At 39.1% G+C, this 23,885-nt stretch overlaps 1 protein-coding gene across 1 annotated transcript in view; it reads left to right on the top strand.

Moving 5' to 3' along the window:
* Positions 1-23,885, top strand: part of COX18 (cytochrome c oxidase assembly factor COX18) — a 91,694-nt gene that overhangs the window by 47,247 nt on the left and 20,562 nt on the right. Inside the window, exon 6 of the mRNA XM_075929399.2 lies at positions 21,179-21,244. Within this exon, the coding sequence (XP_075785514.2) occupies positions 21,179-21,244 (66 nt within the window). The remainder of the gene's footprint in view (positions 1-21,178; positions 21,245-23,885) is intronic.

Genomic DNA, 23,885 nt, shown 5'->3' with positions numbered 1-23,885 from the left:
GGATGTATTATTGGGATTATATTTTCCAGTGTGCATTACTTTGCATTTATCAACTTTGAATTTTGTCTGCGATTTTCTTGCCCAATAACATAGTTTTGTGAGATCTCTTTGTAACTCTTCACAATCAGCTTCACATTTAATTATCTTGACTAATTTTGTATTATCTGCAAACTTTCCCACCTCACTGTTTGTTCCTTTCCCCCAGATCAGTTATGAATATTTTGAACAGCTTGGCTTCTACTACAGATCTTTCCGCTGTGAAAAATTGACAGTATATCCTTATCCTTGGTTTCTTATTTTTTATCTCGTTACTTCCCTCTTATCCCATAACTGCTTACTTCAGTTAAGAGCCTTTGGTGAAGGACCTTGTCTCAGGCTTTTTGGCATCCAAGGACACCATATCCATTGGACCACTCCATGTCTACGTGTGTGACACCCTCAAAGAATTCTAATAAATGGAGGTATGATTTCTATTTACAAAAGCTGCATTTACTCTTCCCCCAATGAATCATGTTAACCTATGTGTCTGATAAATCTGTTCTTCACTTAAGTTTCAGCCAGTTTGCCTGCTAGTAAAGGTAGGTTTACCAGTCTGTACTTGCGAGGATTGCCTTTAGAGCCATTAAAAAAATCAGTGTCACATTAGCTATCTGCTAATGGAAATCTCAAAGCCACAGTGTATGAAATTAAGAAAAGTGCGTTTGCCCACCTTAAAGAAGTACTGTTTATGGGAATGCCTTTCTCTTTTAAACAATTGGTTAGTTTAAAATGAAGAGAGCATATACATTGATAGGGTTTTTTGTAATTTACTGGAATAGTTGTGCCTGTTTATCTCACTGGTGCTTTTGTTCTTACCCTGCTAACATAGTGATGCTCTCACCAAAGGCTAGAAACCATTAGGAAGCCTTGTCGTTTATTGTATTAAATACATCTGGCAATATAGGAGAAAAGAGAATGAAAGAGGAAAGAAATATTATTAACCCACAAGTAAAGAAATATCTTCTGCACAGGATGTATAGAAGGCAATAAACTGCTGGGGTTTTTTTTATACTCTATCATTTGAAGGAATGTCATGAAATGTGTTAGTCATTATGAAGAAAGACCCTTGGCTCCCGTAGGATGCTCTATTTGTGTGTTATCTTTACCAGAAATCTGTAGCTGTGCTGCTGATTTGTTAGTGATTTCCTGCCTTGGAAGGGAAAAAATTACAGTTTTTAATTGTATCTTATGAAAAACCTCTGTTGATATGCTATATTTTATTATTTTGCAAATCCTAGTTTTATTCCACAGAGTTTAACAGTAATTTTAAAGTCTCAGAATATTGGCCAATTATCTTTCTCACAAATCCCTTTCTGATTCTCAAGGTGAGACTGGCAGTGCATCGTTCCATGCAGAATGGAAGTTCACTTTTGTTCTGTCAAAATATTATTTCATCAGTGATTAGAGTTTCTGTATAATACAGCAGCCTGTGAGATCAGAAATGTATCATCTCCCTTCCTAATTTCAAACCATTTTATTGGTTAAAGCATTTACAGACAACCTGTCTAATCCAGAACTCTCTTGTCCAGAAACATCTGTCATCTGGCATGATTTTAGTTAGCCAGATGTCCATTTTTCATGTGTGTGGCCAAGTTTCCCACGGTCCCATAAAGTTTTATATTCACCAGTCCTGGCTCTGAGTTCTGTGCCATTATTTAGCTCTAATTTACTCCTAAATGTCCTCTAACAGCCGAGTAAGCAATGGAAGTATTGGTAATGCTGTTAGACAATATTGACATCCTGTGGTGCAGAAAATTCTCTCGTTTGGACTGGCCAGGTCCCAAGGATGCTGGACTAGAGAGGTTCAAGCTACAGTAGATACATTTCTTATGGGAATGTATCCCTTTAAGATAAAGGGACCAAATTCTTCTTACCCACACCAAATCTAGAAATAAAATGAAATCATGAGAACAGTAATATTGAGTTAGATCAGTAGTCCAACTAGTCCAACATCCTGTCTTGCAACAGTGACCAATTCCAGGTGCACCAGAGGGAATGAACAGGACAGGTAATCATCAAGAAATCCATCCCCATTCACCCATTCCCCACTTCTAGGAAATAGTGCCTAGGGATACCATCCCTGCCCATCCTGGCTAATAACCATTAATTGACTTATCCTTCATGAACTTAGTTCTTTTTTGAAATCTAAATCAATATTACAGCTTCATTGATTTCAGTAGCACTACCAGATGTATCCCAGTGTAACAACCATCAGAAGTTGGTCTGATAGTGCTATCCATCTGAATTTTCCTATGCTATGGGGATGGTGATAGCCTATCCATAGTTGAAGGGTGAAACTTGCATTGCAAGTCTAAATTTGATATCATGCTGTAATAAAAACCTCAGTGTTCACTTCCACTTCAAATTCTGCCTGTCTTCTATGGCTGGGTAACATCTTGTCAAAATCTGAGCTAACTTTGGTAAATGGACAGTTGTGGTGGAAAATATGTGAATTGTGTTTTGGAAAATACTGCTTGTTTGCCCACATTTTATCTCAAATATGACTTGGCTTGTCCTGGAAAATCTTGCTGATTGGTAAAGTTCATGGGACCAATGTGGAGATGGGGAATGGCATGCTTAAGGAAATTATTCACCACTGATAAACAAGTCAAAACAAGCGATGTTAAAGGTGGTTGAATAGGTAACCATGTAATCACTGAAAATCTCAGCGGTTACATGCTGTGGTCTCTGCAGTATAAAACTTAAATAAGCTTAATGCTGCAAGCCCACAGCGAATGCCAGCTCAGCTCTCAGGGAGGAGTCCTCACTGTATCAGTGAAGCCACTTCCCCGGGAGTGGAGCCTCTTGCCCACCTGCCTCCCAGGAAGGAGGTTCCACTCCAGCAACGAAGTCTCCTCCCCAGGTCTCGCTAAGTGTAACTGTCACCATTAACCGACCAGCACCAGCTTATCAGTTAACTAGTTGGATAAATGGCTTTGGTTACACTCTGACGTCCTGAGTCAGAACAGTTCGTTGGATTCAGGTGGCATTTAAAAAGATGCCAAATGAAAGATACTTTTATACCAAATAAATACATATGTATTGAGATACTTCCTTTCAACTTTCCCATGAATCTTAATAGGCATTTTCTCACTTTTAAGTTTAAAAAAATTGAGTGCGTCATAGCCAAACATCCAGCCCCAGTGAAGGTTTTTGTGAATTTGGACTTTGTCTACTATATGTAACCAGTTCCCCAAACAGGTTTATTTAGTTTCCTTACAAAAGGCTCAGAAGTCTCTGACTCCAATATTTTGTAAAAAAATAAAATAAAATAGCCTGTTAAGCCCCGTTCCATGAGGGCCTACTGCAGATGCTGTCCACTTGTTAATTTTTCTCTGGTTTCTTTGCTTGCTCCCATTCATTTAATGGATCCAGCTCTGGGTTTCTTTGTACATTTTCATGGTTGGGAAGTGAGGGAACAAACATCTGTAGTCAGTTTGAAATATTCTTTAGTCTGGCACTAAACTCTTAGGGAACCTCACCAAGATTTCAATAGAGCATGTCTCTAGTAATAGAAAGAGTGAGACTGCTGTCCAAAACAGGGTACCCATAGGGCAGGGGCTGTGGATGGGAGATGTTACATGTAGTAACTTAAAAGGCAGTTTCTTCTCATACAAGTCCTATCCCTGTACCAGTATTCAGGCAGGGAGGCCTACGCAAGGGGAGGTGTGGCTCTGTGCTTCTGAAAGATATTTCAAGAGCTTTTGAATTGCCAGGCCCCAGGGCAATTGCTCCATTTGCCTCCCCCCAGCTCCTGTTGGCAGGCCTGCATTCAGGTATCTGGTGGTGACTTTCCATTCCATACTAATGCCTGGACTGGGGTACTGGGTATGTAGCCTAAATAAATTGAATAATGGATGAATGGGAAATTCAGACTTCTCAGCACTTCTGCCTGTCAGCAAGGAAGGCTGTTTTGCAACAGGCAGCAATGCAAAATTCATTTCTTCATCTGAATTTGAAGCAGTTTTCTATAACTTCCCTTCCTTCCTGAGTTCTTCTTTCCCTCTCAAACTTCCTTCTTTTTCTAATTCAAAAACTTCACATTCTATCAAATTGTCTGAATATTGACTAATAAAAATGGTCACATGTATCATTCATAAATACACAGCTGAGCGATTAATTATTTTCAGAGTGGCTAAAGTGAAGATTATTAATCAATGCTATCTAAAGCTAGCATTATTTAAATTTTATTCATATTTAAAGTGTGGTTTTAATATTGGATCTAATCTCTGTCCATTCAGTCTATGGCTTCTTTACTAATGCTGCCAATAAGAGTGCATATTAGTGTCAGTTGGGGTGGTTTATTAGCTAGGAAGTAGACTTGAGTTCTCAAAAGGCTGTATTTCATATAAATGACTTCACATTCATTAGTTACTTTGGTCACGAGCACCCTAGCTATGACAGATTTGGTCTGTTGATTCAGAGGTGAAATCTTCCATCTCCCAATATGCAAACAACCCTTCTGCATGCTAATAAATTTTTATTTAAAAATCCACTTTCATTACGTGTAAGAGTGAAGTAAACGTTTGGCTGCTTTTACCACTTTAAATGCAAATATATATTGTTAATAGATTTTCTCTAAGTTCTCCTGAAAATATTTCAACTTTGAGGCTTTTCATGTCCTCTTCTATCCTGGAGTAAATTTTTCCAACTACTTCGTATATTCATGAAAACTGGGTTTTGTGATGGAAATGTTGATGTGAATGGCACTATTATAATGGTTATATAGAGTGGTAACACTTATTAAGGGCTCCATTATTGGGTAATAACAACACTGTAGACACATGCAGCATTGATCTAGTCTGACTGAGCATTGGTTCCAGTGGAAAGAGTGGCCTGTGGCAACTCAGTTTCTCCAAGATCTTTCCAGATGTTGTAGTTGAAGTAGGTCTCCGTTGTGTGCAGGTGGAGGAAAACTGAAGGAAATAGTCTGTCATCTGGCAAAGTGAATGGAAAATTTCATTTTGTGAGTTTTTTGCAGAAGAAAAAGGAAGGAAAAAGAAAAAGGTCAGCTTTTTAATAACAGTATCTCAATATATTTTAAACATGTTAAATGCCAATTCATGAAAATGGTCTAATTTTAAAAACTCTTATGGTTACTCCAGGTTTGCCCTCAGGTTTGGTCATTACTAGGGAAATGAAGTAGCTGGATGAAGGTTTGCTTTTTGTTTTTGTTTTTTAAAGTCTCTTATTAAATATCTAAGCAGAAAATACCTATTACCCACAAATAAATAATGGGCAAATCTGAAAAGGATTTTGTACACTCTGTTTCATTTAGGATCTCATACAACTTTAAGTTCAGACACATATGCAACTTTATTCAAATTATTTATAACTTTTAACATCTTCAGAATGAGGTGGGAAATCTACTGAAAACAAGTTTTTTCTCCAGAGAGATCCAGGAGTTTCTGCTTTTAGTTGGCTTAGAAATACTATGAGTTAACGTCTTTCTTTTGGGGAATTTTGGTGTCTCTAAAATCCATTTCTGGTCTGTCTCACAATCTTTAACTGAGAGGTGTTGAAAAATAATTTTAAAAAATCGAAGAAAAACTTTCCCAGCATTTTTAGAACCTTTACAATGATTTGTTTTACATATGGTCCCCTTTGGGTAAAGATCTGGAGCTTTTATTTTACACAAACCAATTTATAAAGCACTTCCCTGCCCAAGATAGAAGGACATTCCTTACATCAGATTAAACACCCACCCGCAATATAATTGGATATAATATCTAAACCTGTTTGCTGCTGCTAATAGCAAAATAGCTATTGTCTTTATTTGATCTTTATGAAGATAAGTAAAGATTGCAGTTCAAGTGCAGAATTCCTTTACTATCAGAAATCCGTTTAACACAACATTGTATGTACCTGCATCTGGTTAGCTTTGAGTAGGCCATACTGTAAAAATCACCTTCTGTTATAGTTACAAACATAAGCAGACATGGAAACATATACATTTATATAAAAACAGTCCATTTGAAATTGCATTTTTTCATAGAAGTTGAGGTTATTTTATGTTTGAGAAAGTAAACGTTTTGCAGTTCATCATGAAGCATCTTTATTCCAAGTCTCTGACTTACAGTAAGTCTTCCAAACCATTTAAAATTTTTTCTAACCTTTGTTAGAACATTTAGTGACTGTAGCCTGCCTAGGTGGTTGCCTCTGCCAGAAGAGAGACTTTGGTCCCTCCATAGTGCAGAATTTTACTACTCTCCAGAAAGAAAAAAACTAACTAAATTAAATTCTGTTGGTGGGAAAGAAAACAAACTCAGGCAAATAGAGTACAATTATTGTTTTGTTAATTACAATTATTATTTGCAGCATCCATATGTTACCATTAAAGGGATTCTTTATATATGACACAATTCACAAGCATTAGTAAAATAGAAATTAATATATTATTTAGGAGCATGAACTATCAAGCAATAAGAAAATAAAGATATAGAGGCTAGTTTATAACAAAGTAATGCATTTGGTTTCAATGGAGCTATGCAGATTTAAATTACTCAAGGATCTGGTCCATAAATTGGAATGGAAAGTTAAGGGAACAGAATCCAAGAAGGGAAAGCTTGAAAAAATTAGAATGCACAGAAGAATGCCTTTAAACACTGAAGAGAGACCAGAAAATAAGATAAATGTTTATACATGGTATCACCATATATAAAGGTTTCATTACCAGGTGTGAAAACTAGGAACCAGTTTTGCAAATCACCTAAAATAACCATTTAGACATCTTAAAGACTCATACAACATTAGTCTGTACCTGAAATTATCACAGAACAACTTCAAGAAGTTTGAAAGTCTTAAACTGAGCATGTAAAGTAAATTCAGTAATTTTGGCTAGTCCACTGTGTATTTGAGAGAATTCGTCTGAGAGAGAAGTGAGTCTGTCTGTTCAAGAACTGCTCCTAAACTGCAAGAGCTTGGACCACCAAATTTGGTTTGCAACATCCTCTTATAACTTAAAGTAAGGTAAGGGTTTGGTTGTGCAGGGGAAAGGAGGGGCTAAACCCCACGTGTGTGTGTGTGAAATAAAAACATACCAAAAGGAGACTGAATCACCAGGCAGGTGAAAAGGGTTGGCTGGGTGGCATCCCTCATTCAGGACTGCCCCAGCCACCCACCCTTAGGTGCCCTTTGGAGAGGGGGGGCTGTAGCCCCCCTCCCAGTTCCTACAGGAACATTGTTGTTCTCCTTTGTCCGGAAGTGAGGGGAAAGTGCACAGTTTGCTCCATTTCTCACTCTAGCTGGGGAGTGCAGGGTTTAGACAAACCTGGACTTGCTCCAGCCAAGGGACATGCACCTCTTCCCCAGCTGTGCCTGCTGGATCGGTAGCATCCATGGAGAGGCACTTCTTACTTGGCACCAAGCTGCTGCGGAGTCTGAGGGCTGATGTTTGCTATGTTAGTTGTCCAAACACTACTAATTTTTTTGGTGAAAACTAAAACACAAAAGGAACACTTCAGTGATTGCTGAGGGGTTTTTAACTGTCTTTCCCTCCACACAAGTAATCATTTTTCCTGCATTACAAATTCCCTAACAGACAGGGACAAAAAATCAGTTTTTCCTTTTGCAAACAACACAGATTAGAAAGGCAAAGGCGCAAAATGAGATAAATCTAACTAGAGACATAAAAGTAAGAAGAAGATGTTCTACAAGTATATTAAAAGCAAGAGGAAGACCAAAGACAGGGTAGGCCCATTGCTCAGTGAAAAAGGAGAAACATTAACAGGAAACGGCAGAGGTGCGTAATGACTTTTTTTGTTTCAGTTTTGGTCAAGGAGATGGATCTGTCACGGATGCCAAACATAGGCTACGTCTACACTGGCCCCTTTTCCGGAAGGGGCATGTAAATTTCACCAGTCGTCGTAGGGAAATCCGCGGGGGATTTAAATATCCCCCGCGGCATTTAAATAAAAATGTCCACTTCAAAGTAGGAATAAGACCCTCCGGAAAAGGGCGCTTTTTCCGGAGGATCGGGGCCAGTGTAGACGCTCTTTTCCGGCTTTTTTAAAAGCCGGAAAAAAACGGCGGACATTTTTATTTAAATGCCGCGGGGGATATTTAAATCCCCCGCGGATTTCCCTACGACGACTGGTGAAATTTACATGCCCCTTCCGGAAAAGGGGCCAGTGTAGACGTAGCCACAGTGAATGCTGGTGGAAATGGGGGTAGGTTTAGAAGCTAAAATAAAAAAAAGAACAAGTTAAAATTATTTAGAAAAGTTAGATGTCTTCAGGTCACCAGGGTCTGATGAAATGCATCCTGGAATACTCAAGGAGCTCATAGAAGAAGTATTGGAGCCATTAGCTATCATCTTTGAAAAATCATGTAAGTCAGGAGAAGTTCCAGAAAACTGGAAAAGGGCAAATAGAGTGCCCATCTATTAAAAGGGAAATAAGAACAACCCAGGAAACTACAGACCAGTCAGTTTAACTTCTGTGCCAGGGAAGATAATGGAGTAAGTAATTATGGAATCTATCTGCAAACATCTGGAAGATAATAAGGTGATAGGTAACAGCCAGCATGGATTTGTAAAGAACAAATCATGTCTAACCAATCTGATAGCTTTCTTGTGGATAAAGGTGAAGCAGTGGATGTGGTATACCTAGACTTTAGTAAGGTATTTGACATGGTCTCGCCTGACCTTCTTATCAATAAACCAGAGAAATGCAATCTAAATGGGGCTACTATAAGGTGCGTGAATAACTAGCTGGATAACTGTTCTCAGGGAGTAGATATCTATTCACAGTCATGCTGGAAGGGCATAACAAGTGAGGTTCCTCAGGCATCTGTTTTGGGACCGGTTCTGTTCAATATCTTCATCAACGATTTAGATGATGGCATAGAGAAGCAATGGACTAAAACTACAGTAAAGGAGGTTTAGGTTAGACATTAGGAAAAACTTCCTGTTAGGGTTGTTAAACAATTGAATAAATTGCCTAAGGAGGTTGTGGAATCTCCGTCTCTGGAGATATTTAAGAGCAGGTGAGATAGACATCTATCAGGGATGATCTAGACCAGGGGTAGAAAACCTGTTAGAGACAAAGAGCCAAAATAGCAGTGGATAGAGTGCGAAGAGCCACATATTATATGTTTATTTTTATATCTATATCTATATATATATATATATATAGGTAGATATATATGTACACAAAATATAGTAATAAAAATAACATTACAGGACATTTCAGACAAGAGCAATTCCACAGCTATGTTAACAAAGTTGACATACAAGTTGTTATTTCAAATTATTGTTCCAGAAGATGCTTAAAACATAACATTCATTCCAAAGGGATCCAAAGTTCCAAGGCTAGGTGGAACTGAGAGAATGACAAAATAAATTTTGTTGAGATCTTCATGAGAGCAAGTTACAACTCTAAAAATGTTGTCAGTATACCTCAGGAAGAGATTGGGTTTGCTGTCAGAAAACTGTTGAAAAAACATCTTCTCAACAAATCCCACAAATAGACAGGCATAAGAAAGTCCCATTTTAGTGCCCATACTAACACCTCTTACTGGAGAGTAGCAATTTAATGTCAGCACAAGCATAGCCAGTCTTAAAAGAACCTCAGTAGATGGGTTCTTAACAGTTGGATCAGCGAGGAAAGATAAACCACGATGTTATTTCTTGCTTTGCATGTTACAGTTTTTGACTCAGTGGGACTTTTGGCAATCCTTGTTTTCAACAGTCTTCTTCAAATCGGGCTTGTATTCAGTTGAGGCCACTCAAAATAATTCCCTCGTGTGTGTCAGTTAGAATCGATCGATGCTTTGATTTCACTTGTTTCGATGTAGAAAAAACTGACTCACAAAGGTACATTGATCTAAACATTGACAGTAGTCTGAGCGCAGTCCGTTTAATATTGGAATATTTTTCCATCAATACAGTTTTCCAGAACTCAAGTGTGCTTTCCTTTAGAAAAGACTTCAATCTATCGTCCTCTGACAGTTCAATCATCTCAATCTGAGAAGCTGCTTCATCTGTGACTAATTGGGCTTTCAAACAGTCAGCCTTCGCAGTGGAAGGGTAGACCAGGAATGTAATCTGTGGCCTTTTCAATTGTAGATCATAGAATCTTTCCACAAAACTATCTTGAAATTTTTCGACCAATGTTGCATACCGTGCTGTGCTTTTTTTCATGGCTTCAGCTGCTTGTTGACCTGCATTTAACAATGAGGGAACATGTGTTAGTTCCTGCCTTTGAAGCTGTGCCTTGAACAACTTGAGTTTGTTGACAAATGCAAATACACTTCACACCAGGTCAGGCAGCATCTTCAATTTTCCTTGTAGGTCCAGGTTGAGTTTATCCAGATGATGCAGCATGTCCACCAGAAATACCAAATCTAAAACCCAATGTGGACCTGTGAGCTCAGGATATTCCTTATGCTTCTCTTCCACAAACAGTTTCATAGCATCCAAAAGTTAAAAAAAATGAAACAGCACTTTGCCTTTTGAAAGCCACCTTACAGTACAGTGCAGTGACAGGTCTGGAAGATCTTGGTCAAGCTCAGCAAGGATATTCTTGCATGTGTGTGAATATAATTGACAATTTCTAACACTGGTTTCATTACGTGGTCTAAATTCAGATTTTTAGACACCAGTTGCTCCGATGGATGATGCAGTGAAACGTCCAGAACTCATGGAATTTGTCATTAGCTCTACATAGTCCCACAAGTCCATTCACACATCTGATCATAGACGGCGCCCCAACCATTGCTATTGCCGCAAGTTTCAGTAAAGGCAGTTTTGTTTTTGTAAACACTTCCATCAGTGTTTCTTTCACATCAATGCCACGGGTTCTGTCTTTTAATTGTATGATATCCAGGAGTTTTTCATTGATTACACAATCCTCTGACACAGTCTGTACAAATATTGCTAATTGAGGTTTGTCCTGTACATCACAAGAGTCGTCCAGTGCGATACTGAGGTACTCACATTTCTGAAGATTGGAATACAAATGTGATTCAAGTGCATCATTTATGTCAGATATTCTATGCTCGATTGTTTGGCATGAGAGTTGAAGGTCTGAAACCATTCTTTTCAGATGATCATTTTCTGGAGACAAGATGGAAACATCATCTACAATTCATTTTTTAACAAACTCGCCTTCGTTGTAAGGTTTTTTAGCGCAGGAAATGTTCTAAGTGACTTGACATGAGGCAAGTATAACTGTCTCAGAGTGCTTGGAAAATTTACAGAACACTCCAGTCTGTTTTTCTATTTGACTTTTCAAAGTTTTTAGTTTGTGAGTGCGTAGTTCAGTACCTTTTGGAAATTCTCAATTGATGTTAGCATGGTATGTTATGAAATGGCGCTGGAGATTTGAACACTTGAAATGTGCTAACAAAGTCTGACATATCAGATAGAGTGGTTTGCCATTGCATTCAATGAAAAAATATGAACTTTCCCACTCGGTTAAGAATGTTCTATGTTCTTCATATTTGCACTTATTTTTACATTTTCATTTTACATTTACAATGTGTTCCCCTTTCTGTTCCCTTCCCTAAATAAGATTTAGTAATTATTATTCTGCTCCTATTGAAGCTAATGGCAAAATTCCCATTAGCTTCTGTTGCAATAAGAATCAAGCCCTAAAACTTAGAATCCATGGTGTTTGTAAATTAAATAAATTGAATGTATCCATGCTTACTTTTTATTGGAGTTCAACAACCTAGAGGCATTTCAGCAGCTAAAACAAACAAGGTACAGTAAAACTCCAATAGTCCAGCATCCAATAGTCCGGCACTCCTGATAGTCCGGCATCAAAATGGCAAGATCCTAGTGAGTGAGCTTCAGCAAAAAATGAGTCACAAGATAGCAGCAGCAGCAGCTGAACTGAACGAAAAGGGTAAAAAAGGGTTAAAAATACTAAAACATTACAGTATACTGTATACAGTATGTACAATAAAAAGTGTTAAGAATACTTTATATACAGTATATATGTATACAGCATATATATAACCAGCTTATAGTACCTCCTGATACTCCGGCATATCTGATAATCCGGCACCACATAGGTCCCATAGGTTCCGAATTATCGGAAGTCTACTGTAGAATATTTTCCGACTTTAATTTGTATCCTAAACATCTTTACATGCTTTCATTTATCTGAAATCCACTGGACATGATGAAAATTGGTGACAGTGATAACTTCAAAAGTACATTTTTACAGTGGGCTCATCCTGAGTAAATTATGCCTGAAAAATTATGCCTTTTATAGGAGCTTCCCTATTTTCAAAATAAGGAATGATTTTAGAACCAGTGTAGAAACTTGAAATTAGTGACATTCCTTTAGGCTGCCCTCTGGTCTACCGTCAATTAAGGTAAACTATCCTCAGACAATCATCTTAACTCTTCCCTGTTTATACATGTGACTTCTAGGTTTATAGTTCCCCTACAATCACTGCATGGGGGTGTCACTTGATTATTAACATTCTCTTCCACATCAGTCCTCCATTGGTTTCCTGTAAGTTTTAAGTTACCCAGGATCTCAAACCTAAACCTTTTAATAATGAGAAACCATTTAAAAGAAACCCTCCAGAGCTACAGACTAAAAGTTATTGGCAAGGAATAGTATCTGGCCTCTAATGATCTTACTTTAAAGGTACCAGTGCTAGTCTGGTGTGGAACTAACATTTCATATAAATGTATAAATTATTTCAAAGAAGCCTTTGGAGAAGTTCTTTACAACTTTTTTTAAATAGCTTTTTCTTTGTCCATTGCACTACCAAAATAAATTAGTGCGTGTTTGGATTGTCATTTTCATCAGCCTAAGTGACCTTTGAGATGAGCATCATATCTCAACAAAGAACATCTGGATCCAGGAGGTGATCCAGATAAACTTTTGGAGTACAGTGGCTGAAGCTTTCATATAGCATTTTAACCAGACAATTTTAAAGGCTTCCACCCATGGCCATGCCTCCCATGGCTCTATCATTTTACATTATTGTGGCAGTGGGAAGTGTGCATGTGTGGCAAAAAAAGGAAGTGGAATAGAGTATATACTTGCTTGAAGACATCCTGCAGGCCACAAATGACAAACTCCTAATTTAGGATAGAATGGTTGCACCTTTAGTAGGCACAAAAAATGTTTATATGATACCATCAAACAGTAACAATAACTTAAGATGGCTTATACTGTATGGCTGTGACTAGACTGGCAAGTTTTTCCGCAAAATCATCTGCTTTTGCGGAAAAACTTGCCAGCTGTCTATACTGGCCATTTGAATTTCTGCAAGAACACTGATGATCTCATGTAAGATCGTCAGTGTTCTTGCAGAAATACTGTGCTGCTCCTGTTCGGGCAAAAGCCCTTTTGCTCAAATCATTTGCGCAAGAGGGCCAGTGTAAACAGCACAGTACTGTTTTCTGCAAAAAAGCCCCGATCGCAAAAATGGCGATCGGGGCTTTTTTGCGGAAAACTGCGTCTAGATTTTGCGGAAAAGCATTCTGCCAATCTAGATGCGATTTTCCAAAAATGCTTTTAATGGAAAACTTTTCCTTTAAAAGCATTTCCGGAAAATCATGCCAGTGTAGACGTAGCCTAAAAGATTACTGTTATAAGAACATAAGAGTGGCCATACCAGAGCAGAAAAGAGTCCATCTGGCTTAGTATCCTGTCTCCTACAGAGGCCTGTGCAGTGTGCTTCAAAGGAAGTTATAAATCCCTCATAATGTACTTAATCGTGTAAATAGTGTATCTGCCAAGGAGTTGGGGGCATATGGGATTCTTTCTGATCCCAGCTGGTGCTAAGTTCATGTTCTGAATGATAATTGTTGATATCTCTTAATATGTTATACAAATTTCTTTAATTAAAGTTGATACTCTATTTATAACACTCCTTATGTTTATATTTTGCATACTTCAAGCAAAAAATGAGGGGATATCCTATACATGTTCCATGTCGTTTTGAAACCTAATAACCTATTTGCCTAAATTGTCCAGTTCACTCTTCCACAATTCCTATAAATTTGTCACAGCCACATCTGAACTGATCCTCTCACAGAGCACTAAGATCTGAATCTTTTCATCTTTAATGAATAAAGTCTTATTATGTCTAACGAGATTGACCTCAATCCTTTTGCATATGACACAAAACCTCTCCATCTGTACAAATTTGTGAAACATAATTCTTCCCTAAGTTCTCTATGATGAGATGGGAGAATTTCATGAGATGCACTTAGCTCATGGCTAAAATTAACATCCGTTATTAGAGTTTCCTTTAGAGACTTCTCAATTCCAGAGACCTCCAAAAAAAGAGACACTCTTCTCCAATCTTTTCTCTGGCAGATGTATTCCATAAGCCAGAAGAGACCTGCATAATTGCAAATGATTATCTTGTGCTCCAGTGCTGGCATTTCCATACAGAAGCAAAGCATTAATCTTCTCTTGGTAATTTTCTTATGCTCTCACTTCCCTGTTTCTTTGGCTTCCTTCCAATCAGGCTCAGCAACAATTTTGACCAAATGTTCTTTTTTTATTAAGCGTATGTTGTAAAGCTATTGTGCTATATCCATTTTGGACATCTAAATGTGCTGTTCACATCCTTCTGTTCCAGATTATTAATCAGCATGCCTGGTTATGGGATATATTGGTGATAGGTCATGGATGATCAAACAGAATTAGCTGTACTCGTATGCTTCCTTTACCTTCTCTTAGGCAATTCCAATTGTGTAATTAATTTTAAAACAGTACTCGGTGTCTTCCCTGGCCCAAAGTAGTGATAAATTAGACAAATCTAAACCCCCACAGATTCTGGGACATACTGGTGAATGCAATGGAAAAACAAGAGCAAAATTACTAAAGTAGCACTGATAACACTCACTTCAAACTTGCTTTAGGTCTCAGATCAAAAGGAAGTGAACTGTCAGTGACAACAATATCTTAACACTTAACAAGCAGGGTTCCAGCTGTCTAAAATAGATCAAAGATGTAAGAGAATCTGGATTTCCATATCCTGGAAACTCACTTGGGGTGCTGACATTATATGGCTTCACTGTCCATGAGCCTGCCATATGGCAATCTGTATCACAGACCATATAAGCTTTAGTTAAGCAGTAGCCCTGACACAAACTGGTACCTAGGAAGGACCTTCATCTTCTGGCATCCGTCAGACACACCCTTATCTTCACAGCAAAATGATTGACCGAAGGCAACTCTCACGAGGTGTTGCAAACCCAGTCTTCAATCAAATTATAATATTTACCTTCTCTTGTGAATTGGTTGTGAACAAACCTTGACTCTGTTTTACTTCTCCACTTTGCTACGCCACCCTCCTCTACTGATATGCCTTACTTTGTTTTCTTGCCCCAACTCAGAGTTTTCATTCCCCCACTGTCCTCTCCTTTTCTCTCGGGTCTGTTTTCAATGACCAAAAAGCCTGATGGCTTTGAATCAGGCCCAAAGATACTAGCTATCCTAGTGTACAGCATGCATTTTGTCATATCTTTTCTTTGTCATGCTACTAGAAAACCTGAGACCCACTGGCCATTATACATTCTCTGATGAAAACCAGTATGCTTTCAGCCCCCATAATATGGGTTTGTATGACAGATGCATGCAAAACTCCTCAGTTCTGCAACACAGCTACCCAGTAGGGAAATTATGATGGGGTGTGTAGTTTGGGGAAATAATCATACCTTAAGCAGAGGTAGAGAAATCTCTGACTAGAAGCCCCCCTCTTTATTAAATTCCTCCTGCAATATGTGGAATCAAGGCTCCTCATTCTCCAAGAGCTTCCCTTGAAAATGGAAGGGCCAGACAGAATAGTGATTCTGGAAGTTGTGTCTGGTGATTCTGTTTTTGAGCCAAGACATAACCATTACTCATTTAACCCTGGTTGGAATTTTACTCTGAAAGCAAAATTCTCCACTCACAGTAGGTAATTCTGAACTATTCTGCTCCCCTTCCCTTTGGAGCTCCTACTGTGTCAGTAGGAGTTGTTCACAAAATAAGGGGGAAAGGCAAATTCCTGGGATATGAGTTCTCTGTGAGTGTGTTATGGGAAATGTTTGTCTTTTTTCCCCTCCTTGAGGTAACCAGTTCAATGGTTACCATTCTGTTTGTTATTTGTCAGCATTACTGTGTGATAAAGGCAAATAATGGAAGACCTAGGAGGGTTACTGATAAAGCAAATATTGTTAGAGATGATTTATATGGGAAGTGATACATTTAGTTTGTTTTTGTGCTGCATGCCAACTTATGACTAGCATATGTTATGGGATTGCAAGTTTTTTCAATAGAGTGATTTATTTAGAGCATTCAGAAAGGTGCCTCTTGTCATTTCATAAATGTAATTAAACAAGTGCCTTGTCAAAATAGAAATTTTTAAAATGAACACAGCATTAATGCAAATTATTTTGAAGATTTTTAGGTACGTTTATTCAGATGTTTATCTTGAGCCTGTGCCACAACAATATGATGTACAACAGTTAAAAACGTAAAGCAAAATATGGCTGCTATCTCCTAAGACTTGAATGTAGGACTGTTTATCATTTAAACAGTTTTTTATGCATTCAGTTGTAAGATTTGCAAGGACTGGAAACGTACAAAAAAGTATCATTTGTTTTATGTGGAAACTCAGCTGCTCTAAGAATCAGCTACAGCAAAGCTGGAAAATATGATGATGATATTTTCCTAACAAAGATTAAACAGGGCCAGCCCAGGTGGCACCAGGCTCAGTGCCTAATTCTCAGAATAAAGTACAAGCGGCACACTTGTTTAGGACCTGCTGTTGCTGCAAATCAGAGGCGGAGAGGGATGGGTGTAGTTCTGATTTTGGGTATATGTCTATATGTGCACATGTTGGCATTTGACTCCTGAATATGTTAATGGGTCATGTGGTTAAAATCCCAGCCAACAATTTGCAAAGTACCCTCTCAGTAAACAGTGCAGCTATTTACAAACTAAAGCTACAGGCAGTGATGTGTACTTGCCCCATCTTTTTTTACATGCAGAATGCTGGTATTTAGGCAGTCACAAACTGGATACATAATAGCATTCACCATAAAGCTGTACTGACATTTGAGGATCAGATCCTGCACTCCTTTTTCAGGCAAAAGCCCAATTGAAGTCAAGGGGCATTTTCTCAGAGGACAGTGGGATCAAGTTCTTCATAGATTTTAAGGCCAGAAGAGATGACTGTGATCATTTGGGCTGACCTGTCCAACTCAAGCCAAAATAATTCCTAGGGTCTTTGATCTTTGAGGAAATGTATCCCATCTTGGTTTCAGCACTGCTACAGGGAAAAGCAGATGCATAGTATAGCCTCCATGTCCTCTTTTATTACTCAGGAGCTAATTTTTGCTTGCTGCACTTGAGAGACTTCCATGCAGCGGAGCACTTTTTTTTAATTTGGACTACAGCAGGAAGGAGTTTTGCCTTGCGTAAGGAGGTCCATGTAATCACATGCCTAGCTACCCAATAAAAGGCCCTTTTTATCAAATGCATTGCAAACATATACAAGTGGCAAGCAGCTCTTTCTGATACTTGTTTTAGACCAGAAACCAGTTTGCTCCACCGGCCAAATGCAGACTGAGACTTTGTAAAATGTCTCCTGTTCCTCTCTCCTGTTCTATCAAGGTTCTTATGCTGTCCCCCTTGCTGTAGTAATGGAGCAGTTTCTAGAGAATGCACTAGGACAACTTGTCACATGATTAATTAACATACATATGGAAATGTGGTCCACAAAGACTTAGGGTTCTAGTGAACCAGTGCTCTGCTTTTCTGTTGTTTTCTGGTTCTCTGACACATCAGCGTAATCACCAAGTTCTTGCTTATATCTTCCTAGACAAAGAGTTAGTATGTACAATCCTTTGCAAATGAGTGAGGTTTGTGACTTCTCAGTTGGAGACTGACCCTTCCCTCAATGCTGTAAGGCCCTGAAATAGGGTACTCACGTTCAGCACTATTTTTTCCAGATGTGGCAAGGGACAAGCTCTCTCTCTATGTTCTCTTGGCACCATGAAAGTCAAGAGTGAATGTGGGAATGAGGAGACTGATGGAGGTACCATTTTTTTTAGCAGGGTGGGGCCTTTGGAAAGGTAGTTGACTCGTTTCTTTCTCTTTCTGAGGAGGCAGTTCTTAGGTATATGACTACAGCTACTGCACTTTGTGCTGTCACGGCTGACCTAAATGCTTCAGAGGGGGGAGGAGTTGGTTAGCAGCCACTCTTCTAGTTGTAACAATCATGGGGTTCATTATATAACAAACCAGTGAATGGGAAAGGAATGAAACTTAAAAAAAAACACCCCAAAACCTGGAGTGTGTCACTGGTGAACTGCTGCACATACCCATGCAATGTACCATCATCCCCTCAAGCACATATCCAAATATATAAACATATCTTTACAGTGATCAGTGCTATAGGGATGTGCTGTAGTTACAATAGCAGCACTGCCTACTCTCCTCTTTCAAATGAAGAGTTCATATAAATGATTCCCAACTCTATCGTGAGTATACTCAAAGCCGTTTTCACCTTAAGTTGGGGGGTGGGATTGATTTAAATCATTAGTTAGATCAGCAGTAGGAAACCTTGTTTTAAATCATCATTTCGATTGTGTTTTGGAGTTACACTTCCTAGTTATTTTCCTAAAGAAAGGTTCATCTCATTGGCTAGTAACCATTAAAAGATGTTGATTGGCAACTAAATATAGCCTTTACGCTAAATTTAGTGCTTCTTTTTGTTAACGAAGATGATACACTAATATAGTTATTTAAAATGTAACAGAAATTGATAAACTTTTCTGAAACTTTAAGAACCATCCTATAGAATTTAATAGAAAACTGTATCCTTGGTGTGGAATTCTGTAGGATGGTTTTAAAAATAGAATCTCATTCACTATTAAATTCAACAGGGTTTGGATAATTTCTATATAACTTATCCTATAAAAATTAGGTGTCTGAAATTATTAGGACTTCTCCATAAGGGTCCAGACAAGTCAGTAATGTGTATTTTTAACCAAATGATTATGGCCGGCTCCCTGCTGAGGCAGGAGGGAAAGCTCTGAGCCTTGTAGAGCCAGAACCAGGCAAGCTGGGGCTGGATTCGACCCATGGGCTCTGCCAGGCAGGAGGAGGAAGCAGCTCCATGCGTTGGCACTTCCTGTCCCTCTCCCCCGATTGAAGAAATGGCAGCATAACAAAGTACTACTTGGAGGCTATTCACCCTGCTGACTCGATTGGTCATAATTGTAGCCAATAGAAGCATCAGGAAACGGTTTCTGAGAATGAGAGGGGACATGGAGACGTGCATCCTCAGGGAGCTGCGCCACATAAGTGCCCCTATCACTCAGACCCTCACCCCAGCCCATTCGTGCACCCTACTTCATACCTAGACTGCTCCTGGATCCCTCCTGCCCAGAACACTAGCCCACATCCCTCCTGTACCCCCACTTCGCTCTTGCACCCTACTTCCTTCCCAGACCCCCCATCCCAGCATGCTTCCACATCACTTCTGCTCCTGCACTCTACCTCCCACCCAGACCACACCCCCATTTTGTTCCTGCATCCTCATACACTCCCATATCCACCAATCCCCAACCCACTCCTGTACCCTCCCTCTTGCCCCAGACCTCACACCCCACGCCTGCTTCCTAGCTTCTCCCTTCAGCACACTGAGCCCCTCATTTTTGGCCCAACCCCAGAGCCTAGGGGTGGCCCATAAAATCTACTAGAGCCCAGACCCTGCAATGCTGTCAGGAGAATGTGGGGAGTGTTTTTCTCCTTTTCAGTCAAGGGCCACATCAGTGAGATGTTTGGTTTGGTTTAGTTTGGGTTTGTTTGCTTCTCACTTTGTTGCAGCCCCCAACTGATTTTTCTGTGGGTCAGCAAACCTCGACCCTAAAAAGGTTTCCTGACCCCTGTGTTAGTAGTTACACTACATGCAGCAGGATCTCTTTTCAAGTGTTAGAATAATCAGTCAGTCTAGAATTCTGAGTAGATGGTTTATAATTTCTTTAACTGAAACATTCCACAATCTTAAGGACATCAGCTTTCAGACTTGGTGCACTGAGAAGATGATTCAAAAGCAACTAAAAATATTGATGTAGAGAATAAGAATTTACACCCACCCACAAACAGAAATACTTTGACCTAGATGGCAATAACACTTTACAGCAAATACAAAACTCTTCTGAAGTGCCCAGTAAAAATTCTTTCCAGTTGTGCTTTTGGAATATGTCTGCAAGCTATGGGTTCATATAATAGGATGTGTTAACTCAGTTAAATCCAGTTATTAAAATTGGATTAGATGAAACTGTAGCTGGAAGATTGCAAAATTCTGCCATGTTTGTGTTGATAATCAGACTGCTCTGGGATTTCAAGGTTAATTTTAAATGTCACATAATGTAAATAGACAGTTATGAGAAAAAAAGAGGTTTCAGATGTCACAATCTGCTGTATTCCAGGAAAACCGGCCAAGACTCTAGAGAAGTGAACTTACTCGCAGAAAGTATTTAAAATGATAAATGTTTATAGAATATTTCTTTCATTAACTAAATAAAATACAGTCCTATGGATTTAATACCGTATTTTCCACACCTAACACAGTGTAATCCTTTCAGGCATTATCTGTTTGGTCACTGATTATTTGACTCTGGTAGTAACTTTAAGGAAAGACCCCATTATCAAGCTTCAGTGTTGGTATCCCTATGAAACGTGCACAGCATGTCTCAGTAAGCTGTTCTATGTGAAAGGTCGACCCCACGGTGCATGCTGTTCCCACATTACCAGGAAATATGCTGCAGCATTGGTGTTCACTGAAGTGGGAGGGGAAAATAGATGTACTAGTAATACCACAGAGATACCACAGACCAAATGTGCCACATGTTTCTGATAGTGACTAATAGTAGATCTAATGGGGAAAAGGGAGGCAGTTATTTGTTTTAAAAGTGCTTCTTTTTAGACTTAAAAATGTTTCAAGCTGTTCCAGTAACATAGCTTTATCACAGTCCTATGAGACTTGAGAGTGGTTATCAAACTTGGGAAATCTTCAGCAGGTAAACAAGGAAATCAGCCTCATCAAGGAAACCTATTTTTTGCATGTAGTATTCATTTATGCAAATGCCATCTTAAATTTCATAGACAGATTATGCAAACAAAAAGCCTAATCTTATTTAGTTCATTCTGTTTTTTTCTAGGTTCTTATAGTGTCTCAGACTTCTCCACCAAGACACTCGCCCATTGTTTTCACTGGCACAAATCATGTGAGTAAGGCAGGCAGGGTTTAGCGATAGGTCTTTTTGTGTTCTACTGTCACTCTGTGTTTGAGTTGCAGTTATAGGTTATGTTTTCCTGAGCAACATAGTCTGAACTGCTCTGTGCAATCTGCTGCAGCAGCAGTTTTCATCTTTTCCTTAAAATTGGAATTGCCCTGGGAAGGGTGACTTTCTTATTCTGTGTGATCCTGAAAATGTGGAATTCATCCCCTCTGGAATTATGAAATGTAGATAGATTCTCTATTTTACATTGGAAAAGCATGAAATCATCGCCACCTTGGCTAGGGATATTATTAATTTAACAGTCTCAGAGAGGTAGCTGTGTTAATCTGAAACTGAATAAACTTAAAAATACAACGAATGATCCTGAAGCACCTTAGAGACTAACAAAACATGTAGCTAGTATCCTGAGCTTTCAGATGAAGGTGGGTTGTGCCCAGAAAGTTCATGATACTATTAAACAGTTAAACTTCCATTATATTTTACTATTTGTTACATTTTATTTTAATGTGTTTCATGGTTTTATGCATTTTTTCAGTTAACTGTTTGAGAGAGACAGAAGTGATTTACCGGGGTGTGTTTTTACTATAATTATTACTGTGCTTATTTTATTGCTAGGACTGTAGTTGTTTTGTTCTATACATATAGATTTTTGTTGTGGAAAATGTTACCATCTTTTTATATTAAGAATACTCTGCGAAAAAATTTAAGAAATCACCCACATAAAAAGATAGATATAGAAATAGATATTCGTGCCTTGAACCCAACAAGCCATAGAGCATCTCAGTACTACAGTTTTTTAAAAATACAGACTCTAAGCTTTATTTTTGAAATATACTACATTTTCTAGTCATATTTAAAACATCCTGGGAAATGAAAAGGAGATGTTTAAATAGGGGCACTCAAAAGCCTCCAAACCAGGCAATACCTTCCATTGCCTATGTTACTTGCCACACATGACCCTGCTCAGACAGAGAAAGAATCCAGAACTCTAAAAGACGGTTTTATACCTTCTGTAACTGGTGTTCTTCGAGATGTGTGTTTCATATCCATTCCAAGTTAGGTGTGTGCATGCTGCATGCACAGTTGTTGGGCAGCTTTTCCCTAGCAGGATCCTATAGGTTGGCAGTGGAGACCCTTAGAGTGGCACCGGTATGGTAAGGTATATAGTTTGCTGCTGACCTGCCCCTTCTCCAGTTCCTTCCTGCTGGAAGCTACTCTGACAGAGGGGAGATGGAAGGGTTATGAAATGGATCATGTTTTGGACCTCTGGGGAAATGCCTGACACCTGCAGCCATGAGTTACACCTCATGACAATGCTTTTAGACAACGTGCAAAAGGTGGAGTCCACTGCATCGAGGGCTGCCTGAAGGGAGGTTCGAGAGATCACCTTATCCTCCTCGACTAGGGCACAAAACTCGGACCTCGAGTCCACGGGCAGGAACTCCTTGAACTTATCCATGGTTGCCCATGAATTATAATTGCAGCAGCCCAGTTGGTCAGAGGCACTGGATGCTTTGAGGAAGAAGCAAAAGTAGATTTCAGTGGGACTGGCACATGTGTAAATTCAAAATGTGACACATTGGGGTCTTTCTAAGCAAAAGCAGCGGTATTAATTCCAGCTCTACTAAGAACATAGACTGGAATGAAATGTGAGCTAATTGAAAGAGTAAAGCTGCTGATATCTAGGGACGGCTGGAAAATTTTGTCTTCAGAATTGGTGCTGCTTTCTGGATGATATACACTGAGACTTCCAGTAAAACCATTAATCCACATCATGGACTGTCATCAAGCCTAAAAAAAGTCTCTTCAACATATGACTGTATTGCTGGACATAAAGCTCTGAAGATATTAAGTGTTCATATTGTAATAATACCAGGCACAGAGGGAAGCAGTGGAAATAGAGGAACGTTTTAGAAATGGGCAAGAATTTAAAATCCCATTAATTGTATTTTATCAAAGAATACATATAAATTTGGAATGCAAGTAAAATTTCTGTTCTTTCCATCCCACTTACACTTCAGGGGTTGTGTCCCTTTCTACATAAGAAACAGCCAAAGGACTTAGCATAAACCGTAATAAATGAATGACAAGACCTTCTAGCATATTTTAATGAATTTTTATATTGCACATTGAGAGATTTGGCTAGTTGCTTATGGCCCCTGACCAAGCACCTGTTGACATCAATAGAAAGGATCCAATGGGAGCTGGATCAGGCCCTTAAGCACAGCATTGGAAGCCAGGAGGTCATGGATTCTAAATCTGTCTGGGTGCCTCCATTTTTGAGAAACCTACCTTCATTTTTGAGAAACCTACCCTGAGATACCTTGGGCTTGGTGGTCTTTACTTTTACAGTGCTTTTACTCACCTCCCCAAATGAAGTCCTGGACTATGTTTGCTCTCCTGACCCTACCCCATTTGCTTCCTGATAAGTCCATAGTTAAAACAGAGTGCATGTCTGTGCGTGTGGGCGGAATGGGGGGGAAGGTGGGGTGATGTAGGTTATCACCAGTAGTTCCTCAGGATGATGCCAGTGCTCACCAAAAGCTGTTGAGCGGTTGCCTCAAACTTGAGGTTGCTGACAGAAGAGGTGCAGGAGCCCTTGTTCGTGTTGTTTCACATCTTGAAT

Source organism: Pelodiscus sinensis, chromosome 4, assembly GCF_052426305.1.
Source record: "Pelodiscus sinensis isolate ZL-2025 chromosome 4, ASM5242630v1, whole genome shotgun sequence".
NCBI classification, from domain to species: Eukaryota; Metazoa; Chordata; order Testudines; family Trionychidae; genus Pelodiscus; species Pelodiscus sinensis.
The sequence above is the reverse complement of the archived record's forward strand: the minus strand, read 5'-3'. Positions and strand labels throughout refer to the sequence as shown.